Raw genomic sequence first — 17,751 nt, 5'->3', positions numbered from 1 at the left:
TGTGAGCGACTGGCTTTCGATGGCCGATAACTGCGCGCGCCTATCGATAGGGCAGTAACAACACCCACTGTACGCAGCGAGACGCCAGCAGCACAAAATCGCAATAAAACAAAAGTATTAAATCACGCCTAAAGTTAGAGTCGGGTCGACCATGTCCAGTGCCGCGAGTCCCAGTCCGAGTAGAGTGCGTTCCTGATCCTGCCATGCTCCGCGCGACTTCTGGACCCGCTGCCCGGGCACTGCGCACTTCCCCCCGAATCGGGTTCAGCCAGCGTTAATTGTGCAGCAGCAGTGCGAGTGACTGAGTGTGCCAGCACCAAAAGGCAGAAAAGCGAAAAGCAAAAGTCCCAGTCGCGAGAGGATGATGAGAACGCCAGTGCGGGGATATATGGATATAGACTTAGATATAGTTTCGGTGCCATCGAAAGTGCGACGAGCAACAACACGGGTTGCGAGTGAACAAAGGCGTAAAACCACGTACAGTGCATAGAGATAGAGGCGTTATCCTGCCAGAGGCGTTCGCAGCTATTCGCCGTCCCGCTCCCTCTCCCGTTTGTGCTCCCGTGCCACGGCCTTGGGCCTGAGCTGGTGTGCGTGCGAGTCGCGTGTGTGTAAGTGCGAGTGTGGCGTTGTGTGCGTGTGAGTGAGGGACTCGTGTATATCAGGACTCAGGAGTTGGCGCTACCAGGACATCCTGAGCAAAATGCCGCCATCCCTGATTGCCGTGTCCGAGTTCGTGGAGGAGACGCGCTCCGACTACAGCTCGCCCACCACCTCCACCTTCGCCTCCCGGATGCCCGACTGCCGCCACACGATTGGCGTTCTGGAAGAGGTGAGTGTCGCCAGAGTAAATCGCAGGCCTACAGTCCCTCAGGTAGTTAGGATCTATATCGATTCGTACGCCCACCTCCCTAGACCCAGTCAAGACAATAGTTCAAGGTGACGGATGAGCGTTTTACAGGTGTGTTCCGGGAATCCCAAACGGAGATGTGCACTTTAGTGTTCCACGGCAGTGCGATTCACGTTTAAGTCGAAGTGAAAGAAATTAAACTTAGCGCTCAGCGATTAGAGATTCAATTCAAGTCGCACGTTCCGGGGTTACCCATTATTTTACGTGCACTTTTCTGAGGTAAAACTATTCGGCTACTAAAAGAAACAACTAAGGAGTAATTAGATAAGATGCGCTAATGTTCAGCTATGTGTGTAATTATTAATATTCTTTATGTGAAGTTTGTTGAACCGATGAATAATTTAATTGTAAAGAAAACGTACTTTAGATTGCTTTCAAGAGTTGCAGAAACATTCACTTTCTGGTTCTCAAACGCCTTACGTACTAAGATGCTCTGTTCATATTTAAAATTTAAAAATAACTCCATTGCTGATAAATAATTTAAGTATAATAAATTAAATTGAGTTGTTGAGTATTTTGACTTTGAACCACACAGTCGTACGCGGTATTTTATTTATTCTTGGAGATGACTAAGTTATATATTATTTAAAAATTCTGATGTATTTATCTTAGTTTGCTCATGCAGTTACAGTACAGTCTAGTTAGAAAAGGCTCTGTAGTAGGCTCTACTTCATTGTAGTAATTTATAATATCATTTTATCAGCGTACTATATTTCAATCATGTTCAGGACTGCACGAAGCCAGTGTTTAAGGAAGAAGCCAGGATTTAAGCTACAGGTGCAGATCGTATTATCGGGTATTGCCCAGTACAATGCAATTTTATCGAACTCCGCGAAAGTGAAAACCGGAGCATGGCTGGATATTCAGCCGTGCCGTACTGCAGCAACCGCAGCAGACGTCGTCCCCTGCCAAACGATGAGGGTTATTAGTTGCACGGGGGAAGTAGCAAAAGATTTGTAAATTGGCGCGGCGCCAGAATGAGCCACCGCCTGTTATTTTAACGCGGCCTCTCTCCCAGCTTTCGCTCTCTCCCCTTTCCACCCGCAAGGTGGTTTTCCCGATTCCATAAAAATAGTATTACGAAGACACAAAGTGCATTCCTGGCTGTAGTACCAGTGCAGATGAAGCTAGGGGAGCGGGAAAGTGGGAGTGGTTGCCACATGAGCATGCTGCAATTTCTATATTTACTCGAGGCAGCTGTCGTGATGTCGCTTTTCAGATATATATATATTTTAGTACGCACACCCCGGCCGCCCTCTGATAAAGCTAAGCACACAAAGAACACTGCTTGGCCGGAAGAGGGGTCTGATAAGAAAAGCGAAACTATTCCCGTGCGGACACTCAGTAAGTCTGGGATACCGCCCACAGAAAACGCTGATGCTTAAGTGGAAAATTCATTCATTTTGTCATTGGAGGAGGTTCTGAGAGTCCCGATTGTGCAATATACGGCTAAATCTGTTAGTGCTCCAATTCCTCCGGCGAATGCATGCCCGCCCAGCTGAACAAAATTAGACGATTTATTGGTCACGTCATTTCCACTTTTCCCGGAACTCTGGGCCGCCTTTTTGGACACCACGTCAAACATTTAATATTTAATTTCGCTGATGGACTTTTGGTGTAGCCCAAGCAGCCCAGTGACCTCCATTCCACCAGTTAAATGAATTTTATTTCATTTTTTCAGCCAGTCTCTCCCATTGCGTGATTATTATATTTGGAGCAGCTGTAGAACTGTCTAAAACGAAATTTAATTTGGTTCAGCCAAGAGTTTCTCTGTGTGCCATTCATTGGCCGCTTCCACAACAAAGTGTTGCGGTTATAGCCTTCTTCTGGGGCTTTGACTTATTATAAATTAGCATCTTTTGTTATCAAAACAGCCAACTGGACGGGCAGCTCGTGAGGAAAGAGTGGAACAAGTTTACGAATGTTGTTAGCTGGTCTTTGTTTTCGTTCTAGGCGTGTTGTTTGCATTCGCAGTAATTTGCTCAACCTCTGCCCATGACTAATCTTCTCCAGCCGTTTGCCAGGGGTTCGTTTGTCCCCAGATGTTTGCCCCTATCGCGCGGTATCGAATTGCAATCGGAAACAGCCAGGTTTCCCTGGAGCTGGCTCTTTGCCGAACCGCTTGTAAATTGTTTTCAGCACATAACATTTAATCTAATCTCCAGCGTTTATTGGGCAGTTGCTTGTCCGTAGCTCGTATTTCCATTTCAGCCGGAATGTAAGCGATCTCTGCCGATTTCTATGTGATTCCCAGGCGAACCCGGGATCCCTTGGCCCCTTTCTTCTTGCGGCTAATTCAATTTTCTATACAGCAGTTTGAATTGAAACCAATTGGGGAGAGTCAATGGGTCAATGGGTGAAACGAACTCTTTTTTGACTTCGGGAATGGATTAAAGTACTGAATATGTGGTTCCGGTGTTCGCTTATCAAACTCTTCAGCCACATTAAACATTCTTGCTGGAACAGGGGGCGTGTGTCGCTGGGGTGGAGCGCTTCAAATCTTTTTCCCTCGCCGTCTTAATTGGTGCATGCGACTGCATTTGAAATGGGGCTTGTTCGGTTATTAAGTTTAATAATAGAAGTGACCTTGTCGTACATTTTCAATTAGCTAGTGCCATAAAATGTGGGGGAACATAGAAGGGGTTGGTCAACGAACAGGCGAACTGAATACCCAATGCCGATATTGACGCGATTTCAATCTGGGACTATATTGTTCATTCGGCGTCCATCCAAGGCGTTTCCTCTATTCGGTCTTCCCATTTTTGGCAGAGCTCGGGAATGCATTGCGGCTGCTCCTTTACAGCACAGAAGGTGCCGCCTACCGATTGAATAATTTACAGAAATCTGTCACTTAAAAATAATTAAAATTCCTAAGCCGTGCCTTTACATATCGCTTGTTGTATTATATTTCATTTTGTGCACTCTTGCAAGCTTTTCAACCCTTTAAACAATCTATTTCTGTGATCATCTCATATAACTTAGTGTTCTTGATCTTACAGCGATTGGAGTTTGATCGGGAGGGTCTAACGAAACTTAAAAAGGCGGTCAAGGCCATCCACAACTCGGGAAACAGTGAGTATGATGAAATATATATTATTTGTAGGCGAATAATCTTTGGGATGCACTTGTCTTACAGCCCATGTGGACAATGAGATGTTTATGGTGCGGGCCTTGGAGCGGCTGGGCGGCAAGGTCATCGAACAGGACGAGCCCGATATTGGGGCCGCGTTCCTCAAGTTCAGCGTTGTCACAAAGGAGCTCAGTGCGCTGATGAAGACCCTGGTAGATATCCCCGGCTTGTGCCCATTGCGTTATCTGTGTGCTAAATTGTTTATCCGAAACAGATGCAGAACATAAACAACATTGTGATGTTTCCGGTGGACTCAATGCTGAAGAGCGAACTGCGGGGCGTCAAGGGCGACATGAAGAGGCCCTTCGATAAGGCTGCCAAGGATTACGAGGCGAAGTTCATCAAGATCGAGAAGGAGAAGAAAGCGCAGGCCAAGGAGGCGGGAATGGTGCGAACGGAGATCGACGCAGCCGTGGTGGCAGAGGAAATGGAGAAGGAGCGTCGTCTCTATCAGCTGCAGACCTGCGAGTATCTGCTGAAGTATAAGGACATCAAGACCAAGACGGGAATCGAGCTGTTGCAGCACCTTATTGAGTATTATCACGCGCTGAGCAAGTAAGTTCGAAAATCCGGCAAACCAAGGAATATCCTATTACTAATGCGCCGACCACCCTCCCATTTAGCTATTTCAAGGACGGGCTGCAGACGATCGAGCACTTCGGCACTTACATCGGCGACCTCAGCGAAAAACTACACGAGATTAAGCAGAAGCAGGACGAGGATCGTCGCAGCTTGCTGGACCTACGAACAGTGCTGCGCAGCACCCCAGACTTCGAGCGGGTGGACAATGTGCCGTCTTCGGAGAGCCGGAGTGGGGGAGCTGGTTACTCCCTCCACCAGTTGCAGGGCGACAAGCATCACGGCGTCACACGGCAAGGTCATCTGCTCAAGAAGAGCGAGGGCAAGGTGCGTCGCGTTTGGCAGAAACGACGTTGCCGGGTCACCAGCGACGGATTCCTTGACATATTCCATGCGGACGAGTCCAAGCCGCCAACGCGTGTCAATCTGCTCACCTGCCAGATCAAGCCGGTGCCGGATGACAAGCGAGGATTTGATCTGATTAGCTGTGAGTGAAGTTTTGAATGTCTTGATTATCACATATTTTCCTAATATAATTATGCATTCTTCTTTCTCTTTTCGCAGACAATCGTCCGTATCACTTTCAGGCGGAGGATGAGGGCGACCAGAAGGCCTGGATGGCTGTGCTGGTGAACTGCAAAGAGAAGGCGTTGACCAAGGCCTTCCAGCACGCCAATCCGCAGATGAGTCCCAGTCTGGTGGAGCTGCAGAAGACTGTGATACGCTACGTGCAGCTACTGCCAGGAAACGATCGGTGCTGCGATTGTGGATCGCGGAACGATGTGACTTGGATCAGCTTGAACTTTGGGATCCTGGTGTGCATCCAGTGCTCTGGTGTGCATCGCGACCTCGGCGTGCACCACTCGCGCATCCAGAGTCTTACGCTGGACAACCTGACCACGGCCAACCTGCTGATTGCTCGTGCCATGGGCAACAGCACGCTGAACGACATTATGGAGGCGAAACTGGGAAGGGGCAAGCTGCAACACGAGAGCAGCATGTAAGTCTTGATAGAATTTGTGAGCTTGTTTTTAAAATTCTGATCTTGACTCTCCACTTGCAGGGAGGAGCGCTACGACTTTATCCGCGCCAAGTATGTGGCCAAGCGCTATGTGATGCGCACTTGCTCGGATGACAACGACCTGCGGTGCGACCTAGAGCAGGCAGTGGTCAATGCGGACATGAGTCAACTGCTCCAGGTGTGGGCGGAAGGAGCAGATCTCACTTGCTGTCTGCCTAGCTCGGACGCTGGCGAAACGGCCCTCCATCTGGCCGTACTCCGCGAGATGGGATCCACTCTGCACATAGTCGACTTTCTCATCCAAAATATGCCGCCCAAGGGTCTTAACAAGGCCACCAATCCAGCCGGCATCCTGGACGTGACGGGAAAAAATACGGCGTTGCACCTGTGTGCTCTTCACGATCGCAGGGAGTGTATGAAGCTACTGCTCCGTTCCGGTGCGGACTACGAGCTCAAAAACTCTCAAAACAAGACAGCGCTGGATATTGCCAAAGAAATGGGACACAATAGCTGCAGGGAGCTTGTAAGACTTATTGATTAAATACACTCGAAGAAATACCAATTCATTTTCGATGTATTGCAGATTGAATGTGCCATTAAGCGGGAAAAGAGCGCCTTCGACCACATCAACACTGACTGGAATCTTCCTAATGAGGATGGATCCACGGATTTCAGTGACGATGAGACGGTTATCGATGAGCGCGTAAGTTACGCTTCTGGTTTAATTGAAATCAATGCTGATCCCTGTTTGGTTTGCTTGCAGAAATCTCGATCGCGTCCCCCCAGTTTTGCTGGAGGGGACTCGCCCATTCTGCGCTCACGTTCCTCAACTTGCGACTCCATACAGTCTAGTTCTAGTCCAATCGCCAACTGTCCGAGCCGCCAATTTACTCTGCCCTCCGGTCTGCCCAGCTATACACATTCAGCCGGCACTTCGCCCAAGCAGCACATCAGCGTCGGCCAGTACCTAGGCAGTGCCACCAATGTGGGAAGCGGTGGGGCGGGTAACGGAGGCTCCAGTCCCAGTTCCGCCTCCAGTCAGAGCGTTCGCGCGGCGAGAAACAGCCTGAACATGCAAAGCGATCTGGGTGGCCATGTGGCGGGAGCACGGAAGTCAACGTCCACGGCCAACATGAACTCGCTGAAGAAACGTACGGCCCCGGCACCGCCGCCCGGAACACTGGGTAACGCATCGTCCAGCTCTTTCTATGGCACACTGCCTCATCCGCCGCGGCACTCGCAAAACTTCGATGCCAACGATATTCGGTCCATTAATCACAAGAATCAGTCGCTGGATGTTGCGTACGGCACGTTGCCGCACCTTCGAAGCGTGGAAAACAGCCCTCGTGGCGGAGGAGGATACGGGTTCGGAATATCTCAGGATCCAGGAGGCTCAGGCAACGGAAGCAACAACAGTCTCATGCCCGCCATGACTACTTTTGGCCATAAGCGTTCGCCCAGCGGTGAATCGCTAAACAGAAATATCCATTTAGCAGGCGCCAAGCTGGTCCTTCCGCCCACCGGGGAGCTGCCGACGTTGAAGCATGTAGACAAATCGGCGCTGATACGGCCAAAGATTCCTCCACCAGGGCCTCCATCAGGTGAGCATAAGCATAGATGCTGTAAATTGCAGAGGCTTTAATCTTTTCCTTGCAGAGCGTGAAATTTCAAACGGCCAGTCGAACGAGAGCATCAGTTCAATGGACGAGGGTCCAGTGGCGCCACCCCGTAAGGTAAGTCTTCCAAGTACCGCGTAGTGGGCGATTAAAAGAACCTGTAGCTCAAGAACCCATACCTTTCTCTGTATTTGATCTGATCCGCACTCGGCAAACAATTTGCAGCGCAAGCAACATACCATCGCACTGAGATGCCAGTCCAGCGAGGAGACGGTAAATGGCAAGAACCTCCGCTCATTTGCACTTTCATTATTTGACAAGCAATCTATGCAAAATTGTTGTTGTCGTTGCTGTTGCAGTTGTCGTTCCTCTACTAAGTGTCTCGTTTTGTGCATCTCTCAAAAGCTCTAACCCATGCGCCCATACTCACAATTTATACCGAATAGATCTTCCTCTTCTTTCTTTTCTCTGTGTTTAAATTTGTTTGCTCTCTATATGGCCGTTGTTCTGCTCAATTTGATATTAACTACTCATTGATACATTGCAGTTGATTAATCAGTCGGCCAATTTCACGGACTATGAATCCTGGCACACTGATATGGACAGCTCTGGCGGCGGCCTGGATCATTCCGCCGAGTCGAATGTGTCCTCCAGCGACAACGATCGACTCAACTCATCGCCAGATAACCCGTCGAAAACCGGCGGACCAGGACCAACCGGGAAGTTCCACTATGTAGGTTATTCCCATCTCCTTTCTACTCAAAGTCTGATCATTTTCTTTTTAACAGAACGGTCAGAGGCGGTGCCGGGCGCTCTATGACTGCGTTGCGGATAACGATGATGAGCTGGAGTTCAAGGAAGGCGAGATACTGATCGTGTTGAATGAGCGCACCGACGACGAGAACTGGATGGAAGGCATCATCGAGGGACAGCCGGCCAGGAAGGGCATGTTCCCCGTCAGCTTCGTTCATATGTTGCCTGACTAATCAATCCATTGCTTGTGCTGAGTGTGTGGCTGCGCGTGATTGTAAATAGATATTTATATAGATGTGTGTGTATGCGTCTTTTTAAACTCTAATGAAACATAAGACAAGTTTTTATTTATTACAAGCATTTTATCACAAAGCGTGCGCCTATTTATTTGCCTAAGACTAACATGTAAACGCCTCAAGTGAGCGACCCTTAGCTTAGAAGCCAACTACTCATTTACGCCAATATTTCAATCAGAGCCTTTAAGTAGGGATCTTGCTGTGCATTATCCGAAGGCTTCCTCCCCAAAGTTTGCGCTTTGATAACTGATAACTGTCCTGCAAATGCTGTAATTCGTAGCGTATCGAAATCTAACTTTATCTTAGCCTCAAGCTGTGCGCAAAAGTTACTCAAAGTCAGATAATTTGTCAGGAGATGAACTAATGTATTGTATTGCTTATACTTTATGCTGCCATAAACAGATACTAACTATATCCACCCGACCTGGTCGGGATCTTGGCTTACACTCTTACTCAAGTATTCTAAATCTGTTGTTGATGGTTTGACGAAGAGTTTATAAAACAACGTTGAAAGAAATATACATTTACGTAAACCAATGCCCAAGAAACCCCAATCGCGAAAGTAATTCGAACTCCACCATTGCTATTATAAAGAAAACCGAGCGTAATTCTGCAAAAAGGAAACAAAAGCCCTTTGTACCTAGAAGTTGTTACCAATTAAGTACCCAATATATATAAACGTATTGAAATATTGCAAGCTACGAGTAATCTACTCTCGAGACTTATTTGACACATATGTATGATCATTGCGCAAATCTAAACTGTATATACATAAAATTTTTTAAAACACCACACACCTTTTTCCTTTCACACATTTTGTACACACGTTTCAGTATTTATTTAGCAAAACCTTAAACGTATTGATATTATATGTAAGTCAAATAAAAGGAAGAACATAACGCTTATTAAATATACACATATATAAGGTTGTGTTTTTACCAAAAATTATAGAAAGTCGTTTGAATTTGCTGGTTGGATTGTGAGTAAAACAAGTTTCAAACTAAAACTGAAGAGCTTCCATGGCTTCCTCCTCAATAGAGGGACTTTTGGGAGGAGTCGGTTCCTCCTGGGACTTGGCCCCCTTCGCGTTGAGTTTTGGGTGCTTTTGGAGAATGCTTGCAATATCCGAGAACAATGCGAAAGAGGCCCTTTCGAGCAGAGAGTCGCCGAATAGATTGGAGGCCAATATTTTAGCCAGGTTCTTGTAGTCCCGCTGCATAAGGCAGTTTCGAGCCAATCGTAGTTTTTCAATGGTAATGGATCGTCTTGCATTGCTATATAATTCATAGCTGGTTGGAGGAGCGCACGCTGTGTTTTTATTGATCCAAAAGCCATCCTCGGGATTCGTTAGGATTTCGAGGGTGCGTTTCAGAACATTTGGCGGTATTCTTCTAGCTGGAAAGTTGGCACCACATATTTTTCGCACCTTTTTGAATGGTGGTTTGTTGTCAGGACTTGCTTTCATTTTACACGCGGTTATTTGGCAGGGAGTTTCTGGAAAACGTACACAAGATATGAATTGGCTTCCAGTCATTGTGTATGTTTGTATATAAAAAACAAATAGTAACCAATAACCAGCTCATTCCTTCTCAGGATATTCAATATTTACCAATATTTCGGTTGAACCACAAATGCGTAGTGCTAGCAGCGATAAACAATGTTAATCCAGACAACAGCCATGGCGTTTACAGTCGTCCCCGCTATGCTATCGATATCCCACACCAATCGATTGTTTAACTCGTCCGATATCCACATCCCTACTACAATAAAGCAATATTTTCCGCATGCAACCAAAAACGAACTAATATAATGGTAGCCGTGGAATTATAATTGCGAAGTTGATTCGATTTGGATAGCCAACCAGTCGCTTAAGGGCCACCATTTGGTCATCAGGACGCCGACTGCCGGAAAAGACCAATCCGCAGCCGGGAATTGCACGAGAAGTCTCTTCGCCCTGAGGTCGCGAGTTGCCAATTTGTTGTCGGGCTCAGTGCAAAAGTCGCACAAAACACAAGGGACACTTCCTGGTAGTTCTCAGAGCGGTAAGAAGCTAAGAAGAATCTTTACGACAGGACAAGGCCAGACCGGTGCGACGGGTGTAGGGCAGGATCAGGCGAACAGGAACGGAGTGGAGAGCCTGCGGGCAGCCGGGTCCGAAAGCTATGAGTGCTGCCAAGAAGTACAAGCCCATGGACACAACTGAGCTGCACGAAAATACAGAGAACATCGCCGCCTGCCTGAAGAAGGCCGAGAACGCCGCCCCTACCGCAGCCGCCGCCTCGAGCCTGGGTCGCAGTGCCTTCGCTGCCCAAAACATGAACTCCGCGTCCACCAACGGCGAGCGCCTGCCAAACTTCTCCAAGCTGGGCGGCAGTCATGCAGAGATTCGCACGGCTTCAACTACCTCTAACCTCCTCAATCGCATGGGGGCCATACATAACAGCAAGCCCGGCGACGTCAAGAAGATAGTGATTAAAAACTTCAAGGGTACGTTCTGCCTAAATCTATTTCCATTTCTCCATCGTGATGTTAACTTTTTGCTCTTAGCTAAGCCCACACTGCCCGATAACTACTCCGAGGACACGTACGTGAAGCTCGAGGAGGCCGTTATCGCCATCCAACTTTCGAAGCCCATCAAATATTCGCTGGAAGAGCTCTACCAGGCGGTGGTGAACATGTGCAGCCACAAGATGGACGCGCAGTTGTACGCGAAACTCAAGGAGTTGACGGAGCAGCACGTAAAGCGGAATATTAAGCTCAAGGAGCTCACCGGCGGAAGCATGGACAAACTGGTGAGTTTCTGCAAAGGAAGCGAACACAGAAGCTTACTTAACAATCTCAATCGCTTTTCAGATTTTGCTGGAAAAGATCAACCACTGGTGGCTTTCGTTCTGCCAGCAGATGATCATGATTCGCAGCATATTCTTGTACATGGACCGGACCTATGTGCTGCAGAACTCGTCCATTCACTCTATTTGGGACATGGGGCTGGACCTTTTTCGCATCCATTTTGCTCAGAACAGCGTCGTCCAAAAGCGGACCGTCGACGGTTTGCTAGCGCTGATCGAAAAGGAACGCCAGGGCTCCACCGTGGACCGAGGTCTGCTGAAAAGTTTGGTGCGCATGCTGTGCGACCTGCAGATCTACACCAGCTCCTTTGAGGAGAAGTTCCTCGACGCAACCAACCAACTGTACAAGGCTGAGAGTCAACGCAAGATGCAGGAACTGGAGGTGCCCGAATACTTACAGCACGTCAACAAGCGTCTAGCGGAGGAGAACGAACGGTTGCGGCACTATCTGGACTCCAGCACAAAGTATGCAAGATTAAACAAAAATAAAACCATTTTACTAATGCACTTTTCTTAGACATCCGCTGATATACAATGTGGAAAAGGAGCTTCTCGCCGAACACCTAACGTCAATATTGCAAAAGGGCTTGGATTCGTTGTTGGAAGACAACAGACTGAACGACCTCACACTGTTGTACGGGCTGCTTAGCCGGGTCAAAAATGGAACTTCTGAGCTGTGTGGCAACTTCAACGGTTTCATAAAGGTATTCGTTTTTTTAAATACTTTATAAACAATCTTACAAACATATTTTGCTTTTCAGAAAAAAGGGCGCACCATTGTTATCGATCCTGAGAAGGATAAGAGCATGGTTCAAGACTTGCTAGACTTCAAGGATAAAATGGATGTGATCGTTCGCACTTGCTTCGAGCACAACGAGAAATTCACAAACTCGTTGCGCGAGGCCTTCGAGTTCTTTATCAACCAGCGTGCCAACAAGCCGGCAGAACTCATTGGTGAGCCTCCACGGTTACTACCATCTTTTACACAGTTTCATGTAAATTTACTCTTCCATTAGCTAAATACGTAGATATGAAGCTGCGATCAGGTAACAAGGGGACCACCGATGAGGAGTTGGAGAAGACTCTGGATAAAATCATGGTTCTCTTCCGCTTTATACACGGCAAAGACGTCTTTGAAGCGTTTTACAAAAAGGTATGGTGCCTCAGTTGTATTTTGGGTTTGACTAATGCGCAAAACATTATCAGGACTTGGCCAAACGACTACTTGTGGGCAAATCCGCCTCCGTGGATTCCGAAAAGAGTATGCTGTCCAAGCTAAAACAGGAGTGCGGCGGAGGTTTCACTTCCAAGCTAGAGGGAATGTTTAAGGACATGGAATTGAGCCGGGATATCAACACTGCGTTCCGCGGACACGCCTTAAGCAACAATCGTGATGTCCACAACTTGGACTTGTGCGTCAGCATTCTAACCATGGGGTACTGGCCAACATATGCGCCCACGGAAGTCACAATGCCGCCACAGTTCATTAATCCGCAGCAGATTTTCAACAAGTTTTATCTGGAGAAGCACAGTGGGCGGAAGTTGCAGTGGCAGCCAACGTTGGGAAATTGTATGCTGCGTGCACAATTTGATGCGGTAACTAAAATTGCGTTTTTAATTTACGAAAAAATATGTTTAATGTTGAATATTTCTCTACAGGGTCCAAAGGAATTGTTGGTATCGCTGTTTCAAGCGCTTGTGCTGTTATTGTTTAACGATAAGCCAATTCTAAGCTACGAGGAGATATTGGCCGCGACCCTCATAGAGGATGGAGAGTTGCGTAGGACCCTTCAGTCCTTGGCTTGTGGTCGCGCCCGCGTTATAACGAAAACACCGAAAGGTCGTGAGATTTTGGATGGCGATCAGTTCGATTTTAACAACGAGTTCACAAACAAATTGTTCAGAATCAAGATCAACCAAATACAGATGAAGGAGACAGTGAGTACCAAATACTATTGATTGTTATATCCAGGGGCTAATGTATCCTATCATTCTCCAGAATGAGGAGCAAAAGGCGACGGAAGAAAGAGTTTTCCAGGATCGTCAGTATCAAATAGATGCGGCTATTGTGCGAATTATGAAAATGCGGAAAACGCTAAGCCACAATCTACTCATCACCGAGCTGTTCAACCAGCTCACCTTCCCCGTCAAGGTAGATATTAGTTATTCCAATTCTTAGCAGCCTAGGCCTAACAAGCTTGTTTATATTCTTTTAGCCCGCTGACTTAAAAAAGCGCATCGAGTCACTCATCGATCGCGACTACATGGAGCGGGACAAGGATAATCAAAATCAATACAACTATGTGGCATAAATTGCTGCAGCTTCTGTGAACTCCGAACACCGATTCGATTGTAATTCGTTCTATACCATACGCATACATACTAACAGTCTTATGAAGTTATTGGAGTGTTCCTGGCAAGATCAGCGACGTTCTAAGTTTTTCAGCTGTACTTTTGTTTCTTCTATAACTAGATCGTTGAACAATTCCCCGGCTAATGGTAGTATAGATGCTACGGTTCTTTTTGTAAGTTACCTTATCAACCAATAAATTAAGCAAATAATTTGCGAGCCGTGACCCTTGGAAGAGGTCGTCGCCATCGGAAAGTAGAAAGGTCCAGCAATATAAAAATGTCATCCCGAAAAAAGAACCAAGCGTTCAATAAACTCATTTATTGGACTAATCGTATTTCGTTTACTTTTAATTGATAGTTCTCCTTCAATAACAATAGAAGTCACACTTGCAGGCTAATTTTCTAAAGGAAATATTAAATAATTATAACTCATACTCGTAACTCTGTATGCAAAAGAGATACGCATAAACTTAATAGTTTTTTATTTATCATAAATAAAAAAATTACGTGAAATACTATAAAGCACTGTGTGTTTCATTTGTAAAATATTATCAGCATGACTGCCTCGAAAATTAGCAACGAGCTCTTTGTTAACCATTTAGCGAAGGAATATAGTATGTACAGTTGTTACAGGTAAAATCAGAAAATTAGTTAAATTATATACATATCAGAAATAAATATTGCAATCGCATTTGCGTGCAAGGGACATATCAAAATCGACATTGAGGCTGGTCTAGGTATCACAAATTCTCTTGCTGTTATCCTCCTGTCTTTCTTTCGTATGCAAATCAAAGCCGTCAACTTGCAAAGTTCTCAGTGGCTTCTATAGATATTTTACAAAAATAAATGTAGCGTCTTCCGACGCTAATACTATTTACGCCTCCACACTGTTGACACTGTACTGCGAGCTGTCGTACTCGGAAACACTGTCGGAGCCATAGCCCCCGAATCCTGCAACCGAGGGTCGCACACTGCTGGTCCTTACTCCATTATCTTTAAGCACATCGGGAACGTAGATTGGGGCCGGGCCGGCAATCTCCACAATGCTTGGCCGCCGCGTGGCAGCACAACGTTTGATTGGTGACATAAAAGTAAACAGAGTGAGGGTAATGGCCAGACTGATGATAAGCAGCAGAAAGCGGGCCATGCCCTCATCGCCGCGGAAGTAACATATCATGGCCATGACCAACACCAAGATCACTACCGAGAACTTGGTCATCGTAACTGCAGTCGAGTGGATTTTTCCACCCTTGCGTGAGATCATGTTCGATGGTCCGTAGGCAAAATACAGGTTGTGGCGATCCACGAAGTGCTTCAGGCAAATGTATATCATGGCGAATGGCATGATCAGAGGGCAAGCCACGCTGTAGACAATAGCTATGGTAAATACTAGCGTTGTCCAGGCATAGTGCGTTCCGAAGGGAAACTCGATTAGGATCGCCTTGCGAATGTAGGGCGTCTCGGCCTTGGACTTGGCTTTAAGCAAGGACCAAATGTAGACAATCAGCTCCGGGAAGCGCAACAGCTCTAACGCAGTACCAATAAACGCTGCCGTAATGATGTAGTTTACGTAGAAGGAGCCCCGTTCAGGCAAGAAAATGCATTGCCAGCGCTCAGTCTGGTTTGTGAATCCCCATTCCAGCAGCGCCTGAGCGGATGTCAGTCCAAGGGAAGGCAGAATCATGATCATCATAAGCAGATAGCCAAAGCACTTCGTCATGATTGAATAGTTCTGTTTGGAGCGTGTGTAGTGCCGCATCCACTTGTCCGAAATGGCCACAATCACGGGCATCAGTGCGGAAAGGGTCCAGAGCATCAATGTGGGCAAAAAATCTGATACGAGCGGCGATATCTTGCTTTCTGTTTCCTTTATCCATGGCCGGCTGTTGAGAAGGCTTACTACCATGGCTGGCGTGGACAGAAAGAATAGAACAAGGAAGAGCACGGCGTTCACGCAAAAGAACTTCAAGTACCAGTGGCTCTTGTTCACATTCAAGTTCTCCCAGAAGAGATCGTCCGGTGACGGAGCGAACACCAGGTGCCATTGACGGTAGGTGCCCGGTGTGAAGTGGGTGACAATATTCTGTGCCTCCTGCACGGTCGACACTGTGATAAACGCAATGTCCAGGGGCTCGTTCATCGTGGAAGCGCGCAGACGGGCCACATCGCCAGACAACTTTCGCTCCTCTCGTTGATAGTACTCGTAAGCATTTTCCTTTTTGCAGGAACACATGTCCGGTTTCGCCTACGTTAAATAACTTTATATGATGCTGATTGCCTATAAAATTGGAGTAAACAAACTTACCATCAGTGTATCTCTATTTCGATGATGTTCGCAGTACAACCTAGCATCGTGAACTCGCTCATACTCTGCGTTTCTTACATAGAGTCGTGAAATGTTGTACGCTATCGACACGTTCTCGATGGTGACGTCCGGAAAGAGCTCCTGCATGTAGTTTCGCACCACAGTCTTGTTACGATCGCTGGACGAGATGTTGGATATCATAATGGTGCGGGTTGCGGCCTTCTTAAAGGCATTCCTTCCCGAAGCTCTCCGCATAATAAGTACCACAAGCGGAATATAAAGAATAGTAATGATCGTGTGCACCCACAGCCAAGGCGAGTTTGGCGAGAGATTCGCCATTGTAGTGCGACCAAAGGCATTCACGTCGTACGGGGTTTCCTTGGGACCGTTCAAGAAGTTGACTGGCAGAATGATGACCAGTGAGACGATGGTCACGAGAGCCATGACCGCCATCAGGTGCAGCTGGAAGGACAGGTAATGCACGGCATCGGGTCCAGTGTGCAGTAGGATGGTCTCCTTGCGCAGCATTAGAGTGACTTTGATCCAGCCGAAAAGACCCTCCTCGGGCTGAATGGGCGACAAAGGCGTGGAGTCGGCGATCACCTGGGAGGTGGCGCTGGGCCTCGGTGAAACCTGCGTTGAGGTACTCGGCTGGGGATCGACCACACTGGCGGCCCGAGAATAGAAGATCTCCGTCCAGCGCTTTTTGCTGCCATTGCTGTTGACCAGCGCCAGGCGACCGAAGTCACCCGCCTGGTGTCGCAGAGTCGTAAACAAAAGAATCAGCAGTACCCAGAAGATCGTGTTCAGAATCAGGGTTTCCGGAATGCCATTGTAGGAGGTGGTGAAGAACGATGTGCGATTGCCTACTGCTATGCAGTAGGACATATTGCCGTTTTCCGACATGGCCAGAGGGTGAATCACTGTAAACAAAGAAATCAGAAGCCATTAGTGATTGTTTTGGAAGCTACCGATAAGGACTTGATAGCAACACAGCTGATTTGGCTTATATCCAAAGAAACGATAAGTTTGTAAAATTAATTCGATAGGGCCGTGGGAAAACCCCGTCCTTTGGGATCCAGTCAGAACCCAGCCCCGTTTGATGGAATTCTTCCCGTGCCCGCGGGGTAGATCGATCTTTTTGGGTCACTCGGTCAAACTAAACAAAGTCCACAGACCGCAGATGCTGGTCGGCAGAGCCCTAAGGCCACAGATTAGCCCATTTAAAAGTAACCACTTCGCGTACAACAGATACGGTATCTTTATGGGCGAAACAGAAGAAACACCAACAAAGAAGTCAGTTTTAGGAATGAGATAATAGGCGAGTAAAACATGTTTTTGTGGGTATGAGGCAACCGAAAGGGGGTGGTTGTTCGTGGGAGGAAGAAGCACTACGTCATGTTGGTCCACCTCCCGTTTGGCCTTTTTGCGTTTTGTGTTCGAAATGAATCATCAAAGAGCCATTGTCGACTGGGTATGTCGCGTGGCAATTGTGGAAAATGCAATAAAAGAAAGCCACTGGTCGCGAATACTTATTTAATTATTTTTCACAGATTAAGTGCCAGTGTGTTTGTGTGCTTTCGGCTGTTATTCACATTCTTTACAAAACATTTCACTGCATACCTTTAATGAAATTTGCTATTTCCAGTGAATCCTTTGCTTAACTTCACATTAAACATCAGCTTTGAACTTCCTCAGTTGCACATCAACAAATTCCAGCTTTTTGTCTTAAAAACGGAATATTTGCCTTTCGCTTCCTCAATGCATTTCACTGACAGTCATCGATAGGCCACTGTTAACTATCGATAGCTTGCAGTGTTAGAGGTAGTCGTGTGCATTTCAACTCATTATAGATTATTAAGTATTTGTAGATTTAGGTAAAAAATTTTCAAAATGCATTTTTTTGTTAAATTATAATGGTATCACATTAACATGCATTA

At 46.8% G+C, this 17,751-nt stretch overlaps 4 protein-coding genes across 8 annotated transcripts; 2 read left to right on the top strand and 2 right to left on the bottom strand.

Moving 5' to 3' along the window:
• Window positions 1-47: 47 nt before the first annotated feature.
• Window positions 48-8,381, top strand: LOC108029502 (arfGAP with SH3 domain, ANK repeat and PH domain-containing protein). 4 transcript variants are annotated; one of them, XM_017101785.3, is made up of 13 exons: window positions 48-832; window positions 3,910-3,982; window positions 4,047-4,192; window positions 4,255-4,595; window positions 4,664-5,106; window positions 5,184-5,619; window positions 5,683-6,163; window positions 6,224-6,343; window positions 6,488-7,241; window positions 7,297-7,373; window positions 7,482-7,529; window positions 7,804-7,989; window positions 8,045-8,381. In XM_017101785.3, exons 1-13 carry the CDS (start codon window positions 704-706, stop codon window positions 8,240-8,242), a joined length of 3,432 nt encoding a protein of 1,143 aa, XP_016957274.1. In that variant the 5' UTR covers window positions 48-703; the 3' UTR covers window positions 8,243-8,381. The 4 variants fall into 4 exon arrangements, with proteins under 4 accessions (XP_016957274.1, XP_016957272.1, XP_016957275.1 ...); XM_017101783.3 differs by having other exon boundaries at window positions 6,404-7,241; XM_017101786.3 differs by lacking the exon at window positions 7,482-7,529.
• Window positions 8,382-9,128: 747 nt separating this feature from the next.
• Window positions 9,129-10,057, bottom strand: LOC108029508 (uncharacterized). The gene is made up of 2 exons (XM_017101791.3): window positions 9,915-10,057; window positions 9,129-9,799 (listed from the first exon to the last, which is right to left on the bottom strand). The coding sequence occupies exon 2, from the start codon at window positions 9,768-9,770 to the stop codon at window positions 9,306-9,308; it is 465 nt and encodes a 154-aa protein (XP_016957280.1). The 5' UTR covers window positions 9,771-9,799; window positions 9,915-10,057; the 3' UTR covers window positions 9,129-9,305.
• LOC108029503 (cullin-4A) lies at window positions 10,057-13,836 on the top strand. Its single transcript, XM_017101787.3, has 10 exons — window positions 10,057-10,792; window positions 10,853-11,097; window positions 11,159-11,619; window positions 11,672-11,858; window positions 11,916-12,108; window positions 12,171-12,307; window positions 12,361-12,750; window positions 12,814-13,092; window positions 13,154-13,306; window positions 13,371-13,836. Exons 1-10 carry the CDS (start codon window positions 10,468-10,470, stop codon window positions 13,464-13,466), a joined length of 2,466 nt encoding a protein of 821 aa, XP_016957276.1. The 5' UTR covers window positions 10,057-10,467; the 3' UTR covers window positions 13,467-13,836.
• LOC108029504 (calcium permeable stress-gated cation channel 1) lies at window positions 13,811-17,602 on the bottom strand. 2 transcript variants are annotated; one of them, XM_017101788.3, is made up of 3 exons: window positions 17,435-17,602; window positions 15,812-16,734; window positions 13,811-15,751 (listed from the first exon to the last, which is right to left on the bottom strand). In XM_017101788.3, exons 2-3 carry the CDS (start codon window positions 16,715-16,717, stop codon window positions 14,381-14,383), a joined length of 2,277 nt encoding a protein of 758 aa, XP_016957277.1. In that variant the 5' UTR covers window positions 16,718-16,734; window positions 17,435-17,602; the 3' UTR covers window positions 13,811-14,380. The 2 variants fall into 2 exon arrangements, with proteins under 2 accessions (XP_016957277.1, XP_043948182.1); XM_044092247.2 differs by lacking the exon at window positions 17,435-17,602 and adding an exon at window positions 17,222-17,322.
• Between the last annotated feature and the right edge of the window lie 149 nt (window positions 17,603-17,751).

This window comes from Drosophila biarmipes, chromosome 2R (genome assembly GCF_025231255.1).
Source record: "Drosophila biarmipes strain raj3 chromosome 2R, RU_DBia_V1.1, whole genome shotgun sequence".
Lineage (NCBI taxonomy): Eukaryota > Metazoa > Arthropoda > Insecta > Diptera > Drosophilidae > Drosophila > Drosophila biarmipes.
Note: the sequence above shows the minus strand (reverse complement) of the source record. Positions and strands in the feature narration are given on the sequence as shown.

What these genes read in the sequence shown, in the direction of transcription:
- LOC108029504 (XM_044092247.2), bottom strand. Translation starts at nt 17,264, where the DNA reads ATGATTCATTTCGAACACAAAACGCAAAAAGGCCAAACGGGAG. An exon ending in GCAAAAAGGCCAAACGGGAG is followed by an intron (nt 16,735 to 17,221) that starts GTGGACCAACAT and finishes CTTTGTTTACAG; the next exon opens with TGATTCACCCTCTGGCCATG. An exon ending in GAAATAGAGATACACTGATG is followed by an intron (nt 15,752 to 15,811) that starts GTAAGTTTGTTT and finishes TATTTAACGTAG; the next exon opens with GCGAAACCGGACATGTGTTC.
- LOC108029508 (XM_017101791.3), bottom strand. Translation starts at nt 9,770, where the DNA reads ATGAAAGCAAGTCCTGACAACAAACCACCATTCAAAAAGGTGCGAAAA.
- LOC108029503 (XM_017101787.3), top strand. Translation starts at nt 10,468, where the DNA reads ATGAGTGCTGCCAAGAAGTACAAGCCCATGGACACAACTGAGCTGCAC. An exon ending in AGTGATTAAAAACTTCAAGG is followed by an intron (nt 10,793 to 10,852) that starts GTACGTTCTGCC and finishes TTTTGCTCTTAG; the next exon opens with CTAAGCCCACACTGCCCGAT. An exon ending in CAAGCCGGCAGAACTCATTG is followed by an intron (nt 12,109 to 12,170) that starts GTGAGCCTCCAC and finishes CTCTTCCATTAG; the next exon opens with CTAAATACGTAGATATGAAG.
- LOC108029502 (XM_017101783.3), top strand. Translation starts at nt 704, where the DNA reads ATGCCGCCATCCCTGATTGCCGTGTCCGAGTTCGTGGAGGAGACGCGC. An exon ending in CTGCAACACGAGAGCAGCAT is followed by an intron (nt 5,620 to 5,682) that starts GTAAGTCTTGAT and finishes CTCCACTTGCAG; the next exon opens with GGAGGAGCGCTACGACTTTA. An exon ending in GCCAGTCCAGCGAGGAGACG is followed by an intron (nt 7,530 to 7,803) that starts GTAAATGGCAAG and finishes GATACATTGCAG; the next exon opens with TTGATTAATCAGTCGGCCAA.